Source organism: Festucalex cinctus, chromosome 9 (genome assembly GCF_051991245.1).
Source record: "Festucalex cinctus isolate MCC-2025b chromosome 9, RoL_Fcin_1.0, whole genome shotgun sequence".
Lineage (NCBI taxonomy): Eukaryota > Metazoa > Chordata > Actinopteri > Syngnathiformes > Syngnathidae > Festucalex > Festucalex cinctus.
This window is the reverse complement of record NC_135419.1, coordinates 4,097,213-4,115,919: the sequence shown is the minus strand read 5'-3', so window position 1 is coordinate 4,115,919 and position 18,707 is coordinate 4,097,213. Positions and strand designations below refer to the sequence as shown.

At 41.2% G+C, this 18,707-nt stretch overlaps 1 protein-coding gene across 3 annotated transcripts; it reads right to left on the bottom strand.

Moving 5' to 3' along the window:
• Positions 1–1,465: 1,465 nt before the first annotated feature.
• sh3tc2 (SH3 domain and tetratricopeptide repeats 2) lies at positions 1,466–18,322 on the bottom strand. Of its 3 annotated transcripts, XM_077532046.1 has the most exons (24): positions 17,933–18,322; positions 17,568–17,651; positions 14,619–14,707; positions 14,058–14,156; positions 12,560–12,691; positions 11,782–11,909; positions 11,558–11,663; positions 11,289–11,432; positions 10,567–10,762; positions 10,339–10,412; positions 9,871–10,066; positions 9,527–9,663; positions 9,383–9,433; positions 8,548–8,852; positions 8,102–8,296; positions 6,016–6,876; positions 5,691–5,911; positions 4,594–4,760; positions 4,261–4,438; positions 4,017–4,167; positions 3,525–3,647; positions 3,306–3,456; positions 3,036–3,232; positions 1,466–2,372 (listed from the first exon to the last, which is right to left on the bottom strand). In XM_077532046.1, exons 3-24 carry the CDS (start codon positions 14,641–14,643, stop codon positions 1,809–1,811), a joined length of 4,401 nt encoding a protein of 1,466 aa, XP_077388172.1. In that variant the 5' UTR covers positions 14,644–14,707; positions 17,568–17,651; positions 17,933–18,322; the 3' UTR covers positions 1,466–1,808. The 3 variants fall into 3 exon arrangements, with proteins under 3 accessions (XP_077388172.1, XP_077388173.1, XP_077388171.1); XM_077532047.1 differs by lacking the exon at positions 14,619–14,707 and having other exon boundaries at positions 17,933–18,321; XM_077532045.1 differs by lacking the exons at positions 14,619–14,707; positions 17,568–17,651; positions 17,933–18,322 and adding exons at positions 14,708–14,843; positions 14,929–15,361.
• Between the last annotated feature and the right edge of the window lie 385 nt (positions 18,323–18,707).

The following is an 18,707-nucleotide window of genomic DNA, read 5'->3' as shown; positions in this document are numbered from 1 at the left end:
TCTCAAGCGTGTTTTCGTGTGGTTTCCCAAGTCCACGTTTGCATTCAATGGAACGTTGCGCATAAAGAATATTGTGGTAACTCTGGGAATGCTTAAAAAAAGAGAGAGCGAGAGAGAGGAAGAACAACACTGTGCTTGTTTTGGCAGAGTTGAATAGAAGTTTAGATTTGCCATGCCTGTGGGGGGGAGGAAGAAGCACAAGCTGGGCTGTTCAGTATGCAGGTCATGCATGCAAACTCTTTAGCCTGTTGAATTTCAGCTCACTAATCCTTTAATTGTTTTAGTGGCCCTTAACTGCTTGTAGATGCATTTTATTATTGCAAAATGTATACACACAAACCCTTCCTGACCAATTTACTTGATGCCAGTTTCTCTCAAGATAAATCTCACAGTATGCTACAATAATTGCACATTCAAGTGGGCAGAGTGGTTTGATGTACTTCAGCGTCTTTCACCTGTTGCAAAAGACTGGAGCAGCTGATGTGGCACTGGCCTTAATCACTTTTTGACTTTGACTGCCCCCATCTGGCTAAACTGGACAATTACATCATCCAGCATTGCTTTGACTAGTAGCAGAGCTTCAAATTGAGTCCCAGCACTCCTAAGTTTGGTGTTTGATCTGAAACGTGTCAGGAAAAAAAAAAAAAAAAAAAAAAAAAAAACAGGCTTAACGTTGACCACATTTCCTGAAGAGACTATCGCCATGAATGAGCAAAGTGCGCATTAAGTTTGCGCATGCGCGAGAAAAAAAAAAAAAACGAGGCTACCAACTACCCTATCAATTTGAATGGCGGAGATTAGAACGGTGACAATCTTTGCGTAACTGTACACTTTAAAGCTTGCAAGTCAACTTCCCCGACGTCAGTAGACCACATGCTGTGTATGTTAATAAAAAAACAGCAACTTTCCAGCGGTGGAAACGTTTATTTCAGAGCCGATTCCATTGGATTCAATTCATTTTCAATGACCGTTTGGTTGTTTCGCCTACCCATAATGCACCTTGAATTCGAGATGCGCCCTTCGCTTATTTGTTTGCTTAAAACACAAAAATCATGTGTTTGCTTTTATGGAGGACTAAGGAAATCAAAGTATTTACATTAAAGTGAAAATCTGAGGATGTAGTCTTTTCGCTTTCCACGTTACAAGGTTGCTTACAATTTAGCCTTTCGGCATTTGATTTTCTTGTGACTTCAGTATGCTTCACTTTCATGGTGAAAAGTAAAATCAACCGTGATCACGAGTGTTATGAATGCATTGTTGAGGGTTCGTTATTACCGTACTAATCATTTAGTTAGGAACTACAAAATTGTATTACATGGCTGGCTATATTTACATTGTTTCCACAATAATATTGAAAATAAATAAATAAAATCTGCGCACATGCACCCAAAGGTCTCGCCTGCGCTACTAAGAAATAGTCCAAAAAAGTATTCTAGGTATTCAAACACTAAATGATGCTTGAGTGTTCTGTCAATATTGCACAAAAAATAATTTATTGATGGTCATCTTTTGAAATGTATTCTTACACTATAAACAATCTTTGACATATGTCGCAGGGGTATAAAAGATGTAGAAAAGCATTACCACCGTGACAATGTTCTGATACGCTAACAGTATCATTGAAAGGCACATCATTAAAATGTATTAGAACCCTCATTTCATTCTATAAATAAGTGTCATTTTGTTGGAACATTGTAGACTGGCTCTGACACACGTGTCTAGACAAAGGAAATGAAGAACATAAAGTGCCACAGTTTTTTTTTTTTGTGTGCGTGTGTCTGTGGAAGCCCATGTGAATCCACTCAGGATTAAAGTTGATCTCCACTGCAAGCGAGCTCTTTCTGATCAGCATGTGGATCCGTGACCAGTTCTTTCTCGGGATGGAGACTGATGTCACTTGAGGTCAAATCATTCCCATTTATCTGTTTCGGGGAAGTTTGCACAGTGTCTGACGAGCTGCACGAGTCCGACATGTGCTCTCTGGCTGTGTCAAAGGACTCGGTCAAAATACTCTCACTGTAAGACCGACTGGCAAAAAACGCCGGGACGTCAACAAACTGATTGTTGGTGTCAGGTGGAGTGTCTCTGTGGGCATCCACTTGCATCTGACAAGTTCTTGGGAATGCGTCACCGTTTTCGCTCGTATCCTTTCCAATGTCCTCATTCATAGCGGAGTCCTCTGCTCCTGACAGAACTTTCTTCAGGCTATGGGCTCTGTCTCTGTACAGCTGGCATAGCTGAGCGTCAGGCATGTGGTTGCCATGGATCTCCGCCAGCTTCATATATACTACGTACAGAGCCTCGGGGTTAGCTCGATCCTCCAGGGCGGCTGCCAGAGCCAGGTGGAAGTAACCCAATGCATCAAAAGGATCCTGGAGAAGAAGCACATGGCATTAGAAGGAAAATGATATATGGTTTATCTTGCTTGTGGAGTCTATCTAGGATTTTATTTATTTATTTTTGCATACATCCTCAAAAAGTTTCATAATGACTGGACGAACAATAAATGGACGCAGTGGTTTCTTACCCTGGGGTTTGCATGATTTGAAATTGAGCAAATCTAGTCCTAGCTATCTAGGAGAAGTCAAGTAACACTTCCTTAACTCATTTACTCCCAATAACGTGTAAATACGTTTTTTTTATGTTTTAAGTGTCCCAAAGACGTATTTATGTTTTTTTTGTTTTTGTTTTTTTCATGCTAGAGCATACAGAAGGATTTTATGCAGCCTCTCAACCGCTAAGAATGGTTGCAGAAATTATAGTCATTACACAAACGGCCAGCAGGTGGCAGCAGAACAAAGGAGATCAACCAAGGCCATGTAGGGAAAAAAAAGCTAAATTACTTACAATTTTTAATAGATTTGTGAAAACTGATGAAAGCAATATAAGCAATAGAACACATTCTGTGGGCCTTGCAAAATCAGTCAAAATCCAGTAAAACAGCCGGGAGCGAACGGGATTGCGAAATGTGAAAATGGCTGGGAGTGAACGAGTTAAGCTGCTTGGAAAGCATTTACTGATATGTGATTACCCACCTTGAGCTTGTGCAAAGTGAGATTTCCCAGCCTGCAGTAGAGCCGAGTGTAGTAGCGAGCCTCCATGGGGTGCTGCATGACGGGCGGGCAGAGGGACAGGGACTTGAGATAGTAGTTCTCGGCCATCTCGTAGTGCTGAAGTCTGTAGTAAACTGTCGCCAGGCGGTGGTAGGCTGTCCTCTCATTCATACGCACACCTGCAAGAATAATCACGGAACTGCTACACTGAAGTTGTAAACCTAGAGTCGAGCTCAGTGGCCTTGCTCATACCGGTTTTGTTCGCTAGTTCAACAGCGAGCGTAGCGTATTGCAGAGCTTCTTCCTGTTCTCCCTGGTCCATTAAAAGCTCCGTTAGTTTACTCAACAAGCGGAACTCCGAATGAGTGTCTCCGATACTTCGAGAAAACGGTAAACCGCCGTCCTGTAACAAACAAATGTCAGACAGCTCGGAAAGCAACTTTTAAACCAATTGTGTGTTTTTCTCTTTACCCGGTAGAAAGGTACCGCCGCCATCCTGTTCCTGTGTCCTTTAAAGTAAACGTCACCCGCTTCTTCATAGATGCTCATTGAAAAATGAGGGTCGTTCATTCTCAGGGCTGTCTTCACTGCTGCCTGTCAATCAGTGTGCCAGGTTCATACAACTGCCTTTTATTATTAGAAGAGGAACAGTTTCAACAAAAATGTGTTTATATGTTTTCATGCTTGCGCTCGCTGGCTGCATTTGGAGAGCGCAACGGGTTCTAAGGCCACTCCTGTGGAACTAAAGCTCTTTATTGCAAACAATCCACACCAAAAGCTACCATGACTATTTTTAGAACATGTTAGGAAGCTGTAGTATGTGGAGAAAAATGATGTCCAAGTTGGGCCCTGTTTATTTACAACTCAATGCCAACTCATTATCATCACCAGGCCTCCACCCATATAGTTCCGATGCTGGCGGATATCATGCAATCATCCTGTCGCTATAGCAACCCTCCTCACCTGCAGGTACATGTCAGCCAGCTCATCCTCCTTGATGAGGTGATAGATCCTTCCCACCTGCAACCAGGTCTCAGACTCTTCTTCTCTCTTGCCCAAATCAATGGAAATCCTCAGGCTTTGCTTGGTGTAATCCAAAGATTTCCGAGATGATCTGTACAGCACATTTGAAAACTGGGTTGGGTCTTGTATCATAAAAAGCACATTGTGGAATGCGGAACGAGAATTAATGAGAATTCAAACTCGCCTTTCAGTATTGAGTGAGAGGTAGAGGCTGCTTAAGATTTCAAGGTACTCTCCTTCAAGTCTCTTATCTTTCAGCTCTCTGGCTACTGACACACAGTGTTCATAATAGACGATGCTTTGACCGTAAAGCATAAGGTCCGAATACAGCCGACTCAGCACCTTGGCCACCACTAACTGACCTATATCGTGAACACAGCACATTTTTAATGAAACACATTTACCTAATGTACATTATGTGACTGAAGCGTTGTTACATACTTGAGCCACCAGAGGGTGTACAAAGTACGATTAGGGGGACTTACGTTCATGATATATTTTGTTTTTTCATACTTACTGGGCAAATTTCGAGCATTCAGTGCAATCAGAAGTCCCATTTCATAACAGGCCCTGATGTGGTGACTCTTGCACCTGTCTTTGTAGCTCCTCCCTAGCCAAAGGAAGGTCTGAACATGCTCCTCATCTGTGGGGCTCTCCCAGAGTTCCTGAAAAAGTTGCAGGGATCTGGAATCACAAGTAAACGTGTCAAACACTAAAGTATGATTTGAAGAAGGCTGCTTGGCTGTCAGCTAAGTCAGCTGAAAGGTCTTCTCTCCGATACCATTCAAAAGCAATTTAGCTTTTTGTTCTACAACAGATAAACATTTGTTGATGTAACAAAATTTTGGTTGATTTGACTTTGATTTAGAGGTGTGCAATACGCACAAAAAATTATATCCGGAATGCAGATCATTTCACATCCCGTCAACATTACATACGCTTATATAGTATTTTTCCTTTAAAATTATACAACAACATTAATACAAAGTACATTGTCTGGATTTTTTTCTCCGTTTATAATACTGTGCATATTTTATATAGACCATGCAAAAAGAAAGAAAAGAAAACAAATATCCAGAAACCAAATAAATACGACTTTTCAAGGAATGACAATGAAAATAAATCCACACAGCACTACCATTTATCCAGTAAAAGTGCTCAACAATGAACTCATTCAACATTTGAATTTTAGGAACAAGATTCTCAGCTTAAGGCCTGACGGTATCTAAAGGACACCATAGATACGAGATGTAGATAAGAGACAGAAGAACATAGTCATGTGGATAGATACTGTTTACAAGTGAATGGATGGATGGAAGCCATGTTGGATGTGTGTGCTGAGCTGTAAATGTTAAGAATGAATCCTGATTGGCACACGCATATGAATTAATGGAGGAATAGTACCCATAGATAGAAATGATCTTTCTGCTAAATATGGTACAATCATCTCTTCATGCCTTTTGATAATGATGACTATATGTGTACACAGTCCATTAAAAAGCTATATATGATATAATGTACGTATCATTACATCCTATGAGAGCATTGCAGTCACTACACTGTGCCTGCCTCTATCACATCATGAAGTAGTCTAAAATTGGGAGCGTATCTGACCTGAGCAAGAAATGTTCTGCCAATGTAGACGCTCCGGTATCCAGCGCCAGGCAGCCCAGGTTGGCCAGCGCCAGGGCCTGATTCCTCTGGTTTCCACTTTCCCGAGATATCACCAAGGCCGAGTGGAGCTGCCAGCCTGCCTCTGCTATGCAGCCCTGCTGCCTCAGACACAAAGCCAGGAGATTGTGGATGACACCTCTTTGAGTGGAGCTATCTGATCCCTGCAGATTGGTTGAACATGAAAACAAGAACATACAGTGCTTTTCATGTAACAAGCAAAAGTAGCAACAGAAAGGAGTGTTTTTTTTTGTTTGTTTTTTTGTACCTGAAGAGATACAAGCAGTGGTTGTAGGACACCCTGAGCTTTCTCAGCCTGCCCCGTTAAAACCAGCAACCAGCCAAGCAGCACAGACGCCTCAAAACCTTCCTCCTCATTGATGAAGCCGCCCGTCTCCACTGCTCGTTGAGCACAACATACAGCCTTATCGAGTGCACCGTACTGCTGGTAAACTGAAGCCAAGCCCAGACATAGGTCCCTCTGTGTCTTTAAGTCCCCCTCTTTCTCAGCTATAGCCAGCGTTTGCAGCAGATAAACGACAATCTGGGCAGGGAGCAAGGAGGTTTCCTCCTTCCAGAACGGGTTCAGTCGAGCAGAGTTCCTGATAAACCTCTCAATCCTCTGGAAGGCGTCACGGAGCGAGTGGTCTTGTCTTGAGTCCAGGCTCAGAGAAGCCAGCACCAGGTAAGGCATGTATTTACGGTGATAGAGCAAGCTCAAAAGCCAGTTGAGGTCCAGGGGCGCTATAGGAAGCCCGTCGTTGGCTGAGAGAGTGGAGGAGAGGAACTGCAGGCGCTCAACAAAGGGAAGAGCGTCATCGGGTTTCCGTAGAAGCAGGAAGAGGCTGGAGATGAGGTAGCACACGCGGGCCTCCAGATGTTTATCCCCCGTGACCATCGATCTCCTCAGAAGCAGCTTCAGCAGCTCAATTTCGTCGGAGGATGTGTAGGTGTGTTGGGGAAGACAGAGCAGCATGGCGCTGGCCTTTTCCAGGGTGAGGGGCAGCTTGTCCGTCATGCGTTGCTTCAGGTAGACGGCTGTGAGGTTTGTGAGGAGAGCGGCGAAAAGCGGCGCGTCACTGAAACTGTCCACATCAACACTCAGCGCTTCCTCGTAGTACACGCGAGCCTGAAGTCAAGAGGGAGAATTCCTATCAGTGATCATTCATATTAAGATATTAAAATATTTTAACATAAGTAACAGAAGTAAAGATGATGAAAATGTGCCTATTATAGAAATGTTTGCATACTGTACTGTAGTAAAATAAAAGTGGAATATTTTTAAATTATTTTTATTTTTAAGTCTAAGTCTCACTGCATTGCATTATACAAAGCAGAGTTTGTACTTTGGTTATGAGAGATCATCATACTGTACAGCAGTGGTTTTCAAATGGGGCTACGTGTACCCCTGTTGGGTACGTGAAGGCGCTCCAGGGGGTATGCAAGATTTTAAAATTAAAATTTGATATTTTTATTATGTAAATATTTCAGGAAAACCCAAGTTAACAAAATACAATTTAAATTCAGAAGGCTCAGTCTCCTCAAACCAGAATGATTTGACCCAAACTGTCATATGCCATCTAGGATCACCTGTCAATCATTTGAAAATCTGATTTAAATTTATGACTTCTTTTTGAGAACACATCTTTACTATGATACCAAAGGAGGATAGTTATTATCATTAAAATAATACTAATTTTTATGTGCACAAATCTGTATTTGTAATGTAGTTAATCATTTCCTTACAAAAATTTTTGTCTTGATTTCAAAATAGTTCAAGAGAGACCACTGTACAAACGAATTTGCAAAGTTTAATAAATCAAAGAAGGCACCACACTGTTTTTTTTTTTTCAACCAACATTTTTCTTCCCACTGGTTAGGGGATACTTGGGTGAAAAAAAAATATTTCACAGGGGGTACATCACTGAAAAAGGTTGAGATACATCCCTGTGCATAATCAATTTTGTTGTCACGATTTTCATTAGTATAATCAATATAGGCTTTTATACTGTGTTAAATTGTGTGACTCTGCATGTCATATGTTGCAGTTTTATACGGATAGCAATGCTTGCATTGAAGTTGTGTTATACATGTCACATAATGACAATAAACTCCCAGTATGATAAAATGCAGTTTTAAAATGCACCAATACGCTAATTGTTGAATTAAAGTGGTATCATCTATAATTTTGATACACCTCCTGTATTATTATTGTCATTCAATTTTGAACTTAGACCTAAGGTAATTCTGACATACAGTATGAATGAGTAGGTTCTAATTGTATGAGGAACGGTATGTCCTACACTCATCCCAAACAAAAATGGATTATATATTAATAATGCAAGATAAATGACCTGCGATAGCTTGAGCTTCCTGGCACAGAGTCTTCCCAGGAGGAAGCATGCTCGCCTATGTGCCCAGTGCATGCCCATTCTCTTTGCATACTCTCTTAAACTTTCCAGCTGACCCGAGAGTTCATTTTCATCCTTCCCATTGAAGGTCACCCACAGGAAGGAACACTGGAGGTCATACAGGGGCAGGAAGTCTTCCTAGGGAAACAAACAAACAGAAAACATGAGACTTCTGGGAGCTGCTGATTCTTACGTATAACAGTGATTCCATGAAAACACATTCGGTGTTGCAAGTATTTCAAATCAACTGAAAATTATGTCAAGTCCACGAATTATAGGTTAGTTCCATAAGGCAGAAATTTGTTGCCATGATAAGGAAGCTAACGAACAAATCGCTTTTAGCACCTAACTTGTAACAAGTTATGTGACTGGATTCCAACTTTGCTGACCTGAAAGTGGTCATGGTTTAGCAGGATCAACGTTGGGTCACTGACTTCTGACTCTTCCCCCTCCCAAATGTTTTCCTCCAAGAAGAGAGGCAAGTCCTCCTGGAATTCACTGAGTTCTCTGAATGTGTCATCTAACGTGAAGGAGAGGCGCTCTCCTTCCTGTGCCAGAGGATTGTGGGACTGATAGAGCGACACACGAGGTGACGAGTGCGAAAGCGATGGGCGGGGGGAGGAGTGGTACGGAGGCGTTCCGCCGCTTCTCTCCGACATGACACTCTGACGTGTGCTTGCAGGGACCTTGTGATCTGAGAAGAAGGAAGATTATTGTGAGAGCACAAAGGAACGTGCTAGTTTAACCCGAGTGGCACGCAGCCAGTGGCAGCCAATCCATTGTCTCGACTGAATATCCTGCTCAGTGTTACAACGGGCTGGAATGCATATCAAGCCACGGACGGTCCATCTGCCAATCACAGGCAAAACAAAGTACACAACAGAACCATTACATTATCAATGACCCCACATGTACAATAAACAGAAAAGAAAAGTTTTGCAAATCAAAAATATATATATATATATATATAATTTAGCCCTTGATGCTCAGTACAATATGAAGGAAACTGAAATGAGGTTGAGTCAACTTCATTGTTTTTGTGTATACGTAAGCTGTAAATTACTTTTACGTGTGTGGCAGGTATGAATGTTAAACTTTTAGTGAAAAAAAAACAAAAAAAAACCTTCCCATACGATAAATAAACGTTGTCAAAAACCAAAGTGTCACTATAGAGTATTCAAATAAATGTACTGAACTGTAAAACACAAATATGTAAAAATTTACCACGTTTGGAGCGATTCCTGATGTACATGAAGTCAGACTCATCTAGCCTGTCTGCAAACACACAATCGGACAATTGATGTAAGCTTTCCTGCCATAGTGACAACTTTACAATCCAACATTAATGATGTGTCTTTGCAGCTTTACCTAGCCGGTACACAGAGCTGATGTCTGATGAGAAGAGCCTTTCCATGAGGTTGCTCTCACATGGCTCAGAGCTGAACGGGCTCGTCTGGGCCAGCGTGGTTCGCTCTTCCTCGGTCAGAAAGACCAAATGTCTCGCTCTGTTCAAAACAAACAAAGGCAGCATTCTCATCAGAGCTGTGGCCCTGACGTTCTCCTGCTTTCCAGTTACCCTTACAATACATTCAGATAAGCAGGAGAAAACATGAGGTCACTACAGTAATGTGGATTACGATGGAAATGATGCACATCACCATCATACTAGAAAGTTTAAAGCCATACTGTGCAATGGGATTAAATCTATTTACAGGCACATGGTGTCCAGAGGCTTGACGTGGGCCTTGTTGACAAAACCAGTACGACCAGTGGAGGAGTGTTTTCCTATGAAGAGGCCAAGGCCTCGAACAAGTAGACCTTCAATCTCTACAACGTCCCCTTGGCTGAGCTGGAGCTCATCTTGAACCACGGGACTGTAGTCGACCACCGCTATACACGAACCCGTCACTGGCATGTTTGATAGGGAGATAAAAAATAAACAAAAAGAACAATTTGGTAAAAATGTGTCATAGTGGCAAACTTTCAGCTAAAGATAACAATACAATTGAGTTGCCATATTTTGTGTGTGCAGGCAGTGACGACTTAATGCGCTCGCTCTCTGTGTCCAAGAGCTCAACAAAGCCATTCAAAAAGCCTAATGGATGTGAGCTGATACGAAACTAACAACTAACATTGTGGCATGGTTCCTTAAAAGTGTGCGTGTGTGTTTATGGTTCTACCAAGCGGATGTTCAAAAGGTTCCTTTTCTGTTGGCGAACACCCTGCATAGCCCGGGTAATTCCTCAGGAACCACCTGATCAAAGAGGACAACGCAAGTAAAAAAAAAAAAAAAAAAAAAATACAAAAAAAAAAAATAATTAAAAAAAAAAAAATACAAAAAAAAAAAAAAAAGTTTTATCTTGAAATATCAACTAGCTAAGTAAAAATCAAATAGCGACAAATCTCACTGGTAGAAAGGGTAGGGAAGCGGCTGAGTGGCGGTGACTGGCACTAGGCCATGGTGACCAGTGGAGAGCAGCGTACCCTCCCACATGTCCTCCTGTCCTGTGTCCTTCACCACGAGGAGATCGTTCTTTTTGATAGACAGCTGGTCTTCGTCATCCTCGTCACTTCTTGTGCACAGTGCCTTAGCAAAGAAGGACCCTGGGACAATGTTTATTTATTAGTGTGCACTTTAGACAATTAAATCCCTTCGCAGACATTAAAGATCAGGAAAACTGCTAGTGTACCCCGAGTCCCTTTTAGAAATGGAGTATGGATGTTTACAACCATCTAAATTAAGTTAAAGTAAACTCATCACAGTTTGGCAGCACTGCGGTCTTATTCTGCCAAAGGAAATACACTTTGTTGATTTTTTTTCCCCCTTAAATGATATCTTCAATATAGTCCATACCCGATCCTCAAGATACTATGATGCTTGTTTTAGTAGTTTCCATCCACCAACACACCTGATACAAATGATCAACTCATCAGCGAGCACTGCAGAAACCTGATAAAGATCGTTATCATTTGAATCAGGTGTGCCCTTGAGGATCGGATTTTAAAACATGTTAATTACACTGAATGAACGCTGAGCTGAATGCTATATAAATAAAGTTTGCTTTGATTTGAATGAACCCCTGTGTCAGGTCAATCAAATACACTTGTGATCTGTGTGTGTCTTTCATACCTTCCTGGAGTAAAAGCTCTAGGTAGAGGGTGGCCAGATGATCCTCATCCACTTTTACATTAATCTCCAAATCGCTGAGCAATTTTGGCTCCAGCCAGAAGGATTGATCACACAGGAAGTTCTCCAAGCACCGTGCCACATAACCTGCCATTCAGTAGATACAAATGCCGTCATTACTACCAATAAGCCACAATGGTAACAGAAATTGATGGACATCAATGCTGCTTAAAGGAACGATAATAAATCAGTTATCCTCAAAGAAAACCTACCTAATGCTAAATAAGTTGAAAACTTCCAGAGTTCCTCTACAGTTTTAAATGTGAGGACAAAGCTGTCCTTCTCTGCATGGACAGACACCAGACGTGCAGACAGGTCCTGCAAATAAGTAAGCAGAACAGAACATTCAACGGTGTATTGTATAATACTTCACATATGATGGCTCAGATTCAACAGCCATGCTTTTGCATTATTGATGTCTCTCATTCACATTCACCTTAAATAACTGGACGACGTCTTTGCTGTTGCTCTCCACTACACGGAGCCGGGTGCGCAGGGCCTCCTGGAGAGCCCGGTCAGGGTCCTCACTGGAGCGTCGGCGTCCAGTGAAAAAGAGCATAATTTCTAGACAGGATAAATAATGTCAAATGAGATTTGCGAAGGAAATCTCAAAGCCAAAAAGCTTTTCTGAATTATTTGTTTTCCTTTAGTATCATAAAACTTAAAGGGAATGATTTTACGGCCTGTACGCAAAAGGAAAACTTTCAGAAGTTCATTAAAGATTTTCTTTGGCAGCTCAAATTACAGTGAGATGCTTTGTGAGAACCACCATCGTCCCTTGAGGAATAACAAAGCTATTAGATTGCTGACTAGACACTCTGTATGGCCATTTAAATCCATTTGAAAAGCGGAAACGGCAGAGTGTGATGGACCTAAGACGCTGATTCGGTAAATGTGTCCTGTCAGTACGCATGACTAAAACCTCATAACTGATTGGAATATAGCATAGGTCTGTCAGTCCACAATGGTGTATAGCAAATATACTAAAATACGAGGGATGAGCAAGTACCAGGTATGGGTATCCGGCTAATACCCGCCCTTTTAAAGGGCCTGTCTGCCGGTTTGACTCTGGAAAATGCACTTTTTAAATACAGGATTTAAACAAACAAACTACTTCTGAATTTACAGATCAGGGCTTGGCTACATTTCTGGTGGTGATTTTGTCTACCTATTGAGTAAAACTTGGGGTAAAGTGCAACATCAGAAAATAATACCTGAGGAGCATTTCTCGCCCTGTGTCACCCGACTTCCTCTAAGAAAGGCCTCTTTCCTTTTCCAGTAGTTTTCTGACTCCGGTTCTCCTTCACCCGACTCCACCGGGGGGCCATCCTCATCCTCACCTACACCTGATAAGAGACCACAGAGCCGCTCGTTGGCCGGGTCTGTGCATACTTTATACAATCGGTTTCCTACACTACATTTAAGATGTATTAAAGGTACGATTCAATGTGTGTCTGCAATCGCATCACAAAGGTTATCCTGATGTCACTGACTACACGTTTAATGAGAGAAATATCTGAATTGTAAACCAACCAACATATTTGGGAAAAATATGCATGCGTATGCACACAAAGCAAAACCTACACCAGATATTCTGCGTTTAATCTGTACGTTACTAGGGCTGGGCTTTACAAAAAAAAATAAAAAATTGATAGAATCAATATTCATTTTCATGCCCGATATCGATTCATAAAACCATGATTATAACCATTATTTTAATATTTTTTTTGTCATAGATTCTTAAGAAAATAGAATTTTAAAGGCCTTTTTTTTTTTTACCTGACTATCTTCTTGAGATTTACTGTTCACAAGAATTTACAAGTATTCTCTTATATTTATGAAAAACCTAACTTACACTTTATTAAGACAATTCAGAATCTTTTTAATTTAAATTTACAATTATTGAATTTGAATTCTGAGAATATTCTCATCTCGTCCTTGTAGATGTTAATGTTTGTGTAACACTTAAGTGATTATAACTATAGGAGTTGTTTAAATTTATACATTTGCTCCTTTTTAAAAATGAATAATATAATAAATATTGTTTTACTTTCATAATAATAATAATAATTGATGAATTTATTATTATTATTATTATTATTCATTAAATCTGGTGTAATAACCTTCGATTGAATTTTTATTTTTTAATTGTATTAATATTAATTCAATCTCTGGTGTAATAACCTTATTTATTGATTGAATTATTTTTTATTTTATTATCTGTTCTTATTGCTGCTGGACATGTACATTTCCCAGAGGAAGCCATCCCAAAGGGATCAATAAAGTCAAGTCTAAGTCTAAGTCTAAGTCTAAGTCTAATAATCTCTGTATGTTCATCACATGTCACATTTATGAATGAGCATAAAATCTGTTTGTTTAAAGTTGTACTATACTGTGGTCAACTTCTCCACACTTGCAAGTTAGGGAAGAAGGCTAAAAAAGTGCAATGCATGACTCACTACTTACTCATACGCTACGCATCCATCATGAGTCAAAGCACGAGTAGTTTTATTGTTTTGCATCACCGTCAGTCAGAAAGATGCTTATTATAGCTGGTCCTAATGAGGTCAAAGAGGCTTCCCATCATTTTGCTCCATCGAGCAGAAAGAATACGCACCAATACTTTCACAGTCACGTGTTTTTTGTAAATTGTTCAACTGGTTGTTGCTTGTTTGAGTAACAATAACCAATCTGCGGCACCACATACCCTACCTTCAGTCATGATGTAATTTCCTGAAAAGTGTTCGTGGCTCCCCCCAAGCGTATACGCTGGTTCCCTCCACAAGGCATCCAGCTCAGCAGGAGATATGTCTGTGAATGAAAAACAAAAACATATGAGTGTTTTCCATCCATATTGTTGCTTCTCAACAGGAGGGGATGGGACAGATGATACTAACACAAAATGTTAGTAAGGGGGCTTTGGGTTTGGCTTGAGGGGGATACGACAGCATTGCGCGCGCACGCAAGGTGACGTCAGAGAATCCTCCAGACAGCCAACTTGCGCCCGAACCCTGCGAGCGCACTCGTTTTCAGACATACAATGAACAAATGACAGTTTCCTTCTTTTCCAACATGCTGTGTCAGTGCTAAGGTATCCTGCAAAGCTTTCACAAAGAGACAATGGAGTAGACAACTTGGCAAAAACACAATGCAACATGACATGATGTTGGAGAGGACAAGAGCCCATTCTCTTCCATCCTACGACACAAAACAGCACTTGCGGGCTCACATGCTTCTACGACACAAAAACACAACAATGCCCTTCAATGTTACCTTCTTGGCTTAGTGCGTTACCCATGTTGCACTTACAACTATACTCCACTACTAGTCATGACAGGGTGGCCAAGTGGGTTGGGACCGACCTGTGAAGGAGGAGAGGCACATTTTGATGAGGGGTCCACAGCAGGAGGAGTTGAGCAGCGGTCTGCAGCAACAAGACGCCATCTGGCCCAGGAAGCGGCAGCTCCCAGGGATCAATGCCATCCCATCAGTTCCCTCCTGCCTCGGGAACAACAATTCACTCTCTTCCTCTCTGCTGGACAGGTCCCGCTTCCGCTTCCTATTTCTGCACTCCCATTCTTACCCTGCTTAGTATTTCACTATGTCCCATCCTCAGTCAGTTGAGTGTCCATTCTTTACAGGCTGCATCTCTTCTTCTGACTCTCCGCAGTCCCACCGTCTCTTTCTGTGTCCATCCACCTCCACCCGCCAGCCTCTCTCTTCCTCCCCCCTGCCCAGCCAGTGTGTGAGTGCACAAAGCACTCTCTCCAATTCATTTGAGTGTGCGTGTGTGTGGTGGGGCAGACCTCACAGAGATTTCCCCCTATCGTGCGTGTGAGCGTGCAGCGCGTGTGTGTGTGTGGGGGAGTGGACTGTTAAAATATGCTCAGAATGTGTGTCACAATAGACAATGTGTGTGTCTTTTGTGTATATTGCTGGGATAATTGCTGAACTGCACAGTAAGTCAATGTTGTGAAGCGGCAGGCGGCAAGGTCACAGAAAAAGGAGGAGGGGGGAGCGCAGCTTGGTGGTATAGATAAAGGATCAGTTTATCCACAGCGCATGTTTCTCTGATCTCTGATGAGTAAGAAAGGTATGACATCAACATACAAAGGGCCGAGTCATCCTGTGTGACATTGTTTGGGGTCAGCAGAGCTTCTGATTGTCAGAATAATAGACTGAAGGTGACTCTTTCTCAAATTAATGAATTTGATCCAAGCAAATGGTCACACGATTACCCATATTTCCACATCTGGAAATGTCATAAAGTCATTCCTTACTCTGTTCATGTTGAACAAATGCATTAGAGAAACAAACAACCTCTAACAGCGGACTCAGAATGAAGGACTCAAAGACAAACGTCAACAATAGAATGGAGAATTAAGTTCCTCATTGGTTTTTACATTACACTGGTCACTAACATTACACAATTTGGTGCCAAGACAGTTTCAATGGTTTTAGGGTAGTTTGATGTCACTAAAGCCAAAAATTGTTTTTCTGAATTGGCTCAAGTTTTTGAAATGTCCATATTTTTGAGCTAATAACATCAAAGTTATGACATTGGTATTGCCTTTACGCTAACACTTTGATGAGACTGTAGCTGCCTTTTAAAGAATGTCCATCTTTTATCTTTTGGTGACATATTGTGAAAAATGGCAACCATTATCACAGTGATCTTTCTGTACACAAATCAAATCTAAAATTATTTGAAAGTCAAGGAAAAAAGAAAAAAGAAAAGAAAATTAAGCAATATTAGCAGTAAACAAATACAAACTCGCATCATCAAAGCACAAATACTACTTTTAGTAACAATTAAAGTACTTTTCATAAACTGTCCAAGCAGTTATCAATCAAGTCACTGTAAAAAATATCCATGTCATTAATTACCAAAAATATCCATATCATCCATGTCTCAAAAACTAGAGCCAATTCAAAGAAACAAGTGTCATTTTTGGACTCACCAGCCCAAAACTACCCAAAAAGCAGCCACCGATCTTATTGGTAGCATGTCTTTTGAGACACAACTGTTTTTTGGCAAGTCACTTACTTCTATGCTGACTGATGTGAATATGTAGCATTTAGTATAAAACAAATAATACTATAACTGTGCTACTATGTAATGAAGAGGAGGCACATCTGACATAGGATGTTTTGAATTTGTGCAGGGTACAACGAAATCTCAAGCCTGACAAGGCATCTGGAGCAAAGCATGCTGGCCAGCACCAACAAAACACATGTACAAACCCACACGAATGCCGAACAGAGAACTGTTCTAAAGTGGCCTTAAATTGTTGGGCCACAGATTCAAGTTATTTCAGTGGTACCAACAATTTTGTCCAACTGTATGTAAAGCTGACATATGACTGTTAATCTTGTGCTCAGACCTGCATAAATTAGTTTTTACTGCCTGTCTTGTAACCATTTATTTAGGCTACATGAGTATGTCTTGGACCCGCTAGAGTATGCTGATTACAGGGACATGATAGTCTTGCCCTTTCCTTTGTGTACTGATTGTCAAAGAGGCCGAGACCAGTGCAGTCATTTGTTGTCTGATGTCTGAATGCTCATGATAAAATTTGCGCATCTTGTGAGTGTGAAAGTTGTAAACAGATTTGAAGATGTATCCTGACATTGAATGTTAAATTGTTTGTTCTCAGGGCACAACCGATTCCATCTAATCTAATAAAAACTCAGCTCCAGTCTGACAAGGTCACATGCTCATCATGCTACAAACCAAAAGCTGAACAGGAGACAAGAGTTACAAAAAACCTGGCCACAAAACACAAATAAAAAGAGACAAAAATCATAATGTGACTTGTGGTTGTGATGTAGAAGTCACAACATCCTCTTCTTAAGAGAACAGCTGCGTATTGAGCTGTCATTGACAGCTAACAGCCGGGACATCAAACCCATTCCTCTCACAAATGGCAGCACACTCTATGTCAAACTATGTCAATGGTCTTGTGTCACTGAGAACAAGATAAGTCACAGATAACGCTTGTGTAGCCTCATAATAAGTATTCACATACCATGAACGAGTTAACTTATCCTTCACATATTGAGGCCAGAAGTGCAATTGGGGCAATCTAATAAGAAACATATGTTCTATCTGGTTGTGTGAATGAATGGACCTTGCAAAGTTTTGAGTTCTAATGTGGATTTTGAGATTTGGAATATGTGGTTTGGTAATATGAGACTAAGGGTATATAATTTTAGACTTACCCCCTGTTAGCTTTGCATGCCTGTGGGTCTAGGACAGAGTTCCCTGCAGGGAGATTCCCACACTGTTGCAGAGTGGCATTTGGACTACAAACAAACAAACAAACAAACAAACAAACGCAGTTGAATTGTAGATTCTTTGTGGTTCAGGTTATACAGAATTTGACGTTACAGTGTTCACTGCATAAAGGCACAAGTAAACCATAAAACTTAGTTACACTAGCACAAAACAAATTCATTTCCTGTATGACAGTTTCATTTTGGAGTTTGTGGTTAGTACAAAGTACAGATTTGATAACAGGCACTTACAGCAACGACTTAATGTTAAAAGTGAGGATGGCTGGGTATGTGTTACTTCTTTTCTTTACCTCTTTTCTGTTCCACTCTTCAAGCCATTCCTCTTGTGCTGGCACAACATGTGTGTATCGCTGCCCGCCTGCGTGTCGCACTCGCCATGCATTTCCCGACAGCCGCGGTTGCCTAGCTAACGTTGTGTCTCAGCCACAGGACAGAATGAGTAAGAAAAGTCCGAACTTCACGTCAGCGCTGATTGTATTTGCCTTTAAACTCCACAGAGGCCGTCCCATTGGCATGTCAGTGACTGAGAACGTTAACTCCTCCCCTCACTTCCCTAACAGCACGCATTTTACCATAAACTCTTCCTCTCTACAGACGCGAATATGTCACTTTAAAACGCAACATGACAATGGGAGTGCTCGTTTGACTGCGGTTATTTTTAATCTTTTAGAAACCATTAGTGCGACAACAAGGCACGCCGTTTATTTCCTCATTCACACCAGTCACACCAGTTTGAGCTGAAGAAAACGTTCACACATGACACAACCAATCAGGTTTGTTGAATTGTTGTCACCATACCTCACTGGTATGCATTCCAAAGCTGAAGGGCCTTAACCCGACCCTGCCCATTTTCACTGATAATGTCATTGTCATCATGCCATCCATAAATTGTTTGTCCTCACAAGGGGTCATAGTTGAACTGCCTCTCTGAGCTGACTGAGCAAGAAATGCAGGACTGGTGGCCCACTAATCACAGGGCACATATAGACAAACAATTATGCTCGCAATTAATGTGGGCAATTTAGAGTTTTCAATCAATCCTTTACATTTATTTTTTATTTTGTT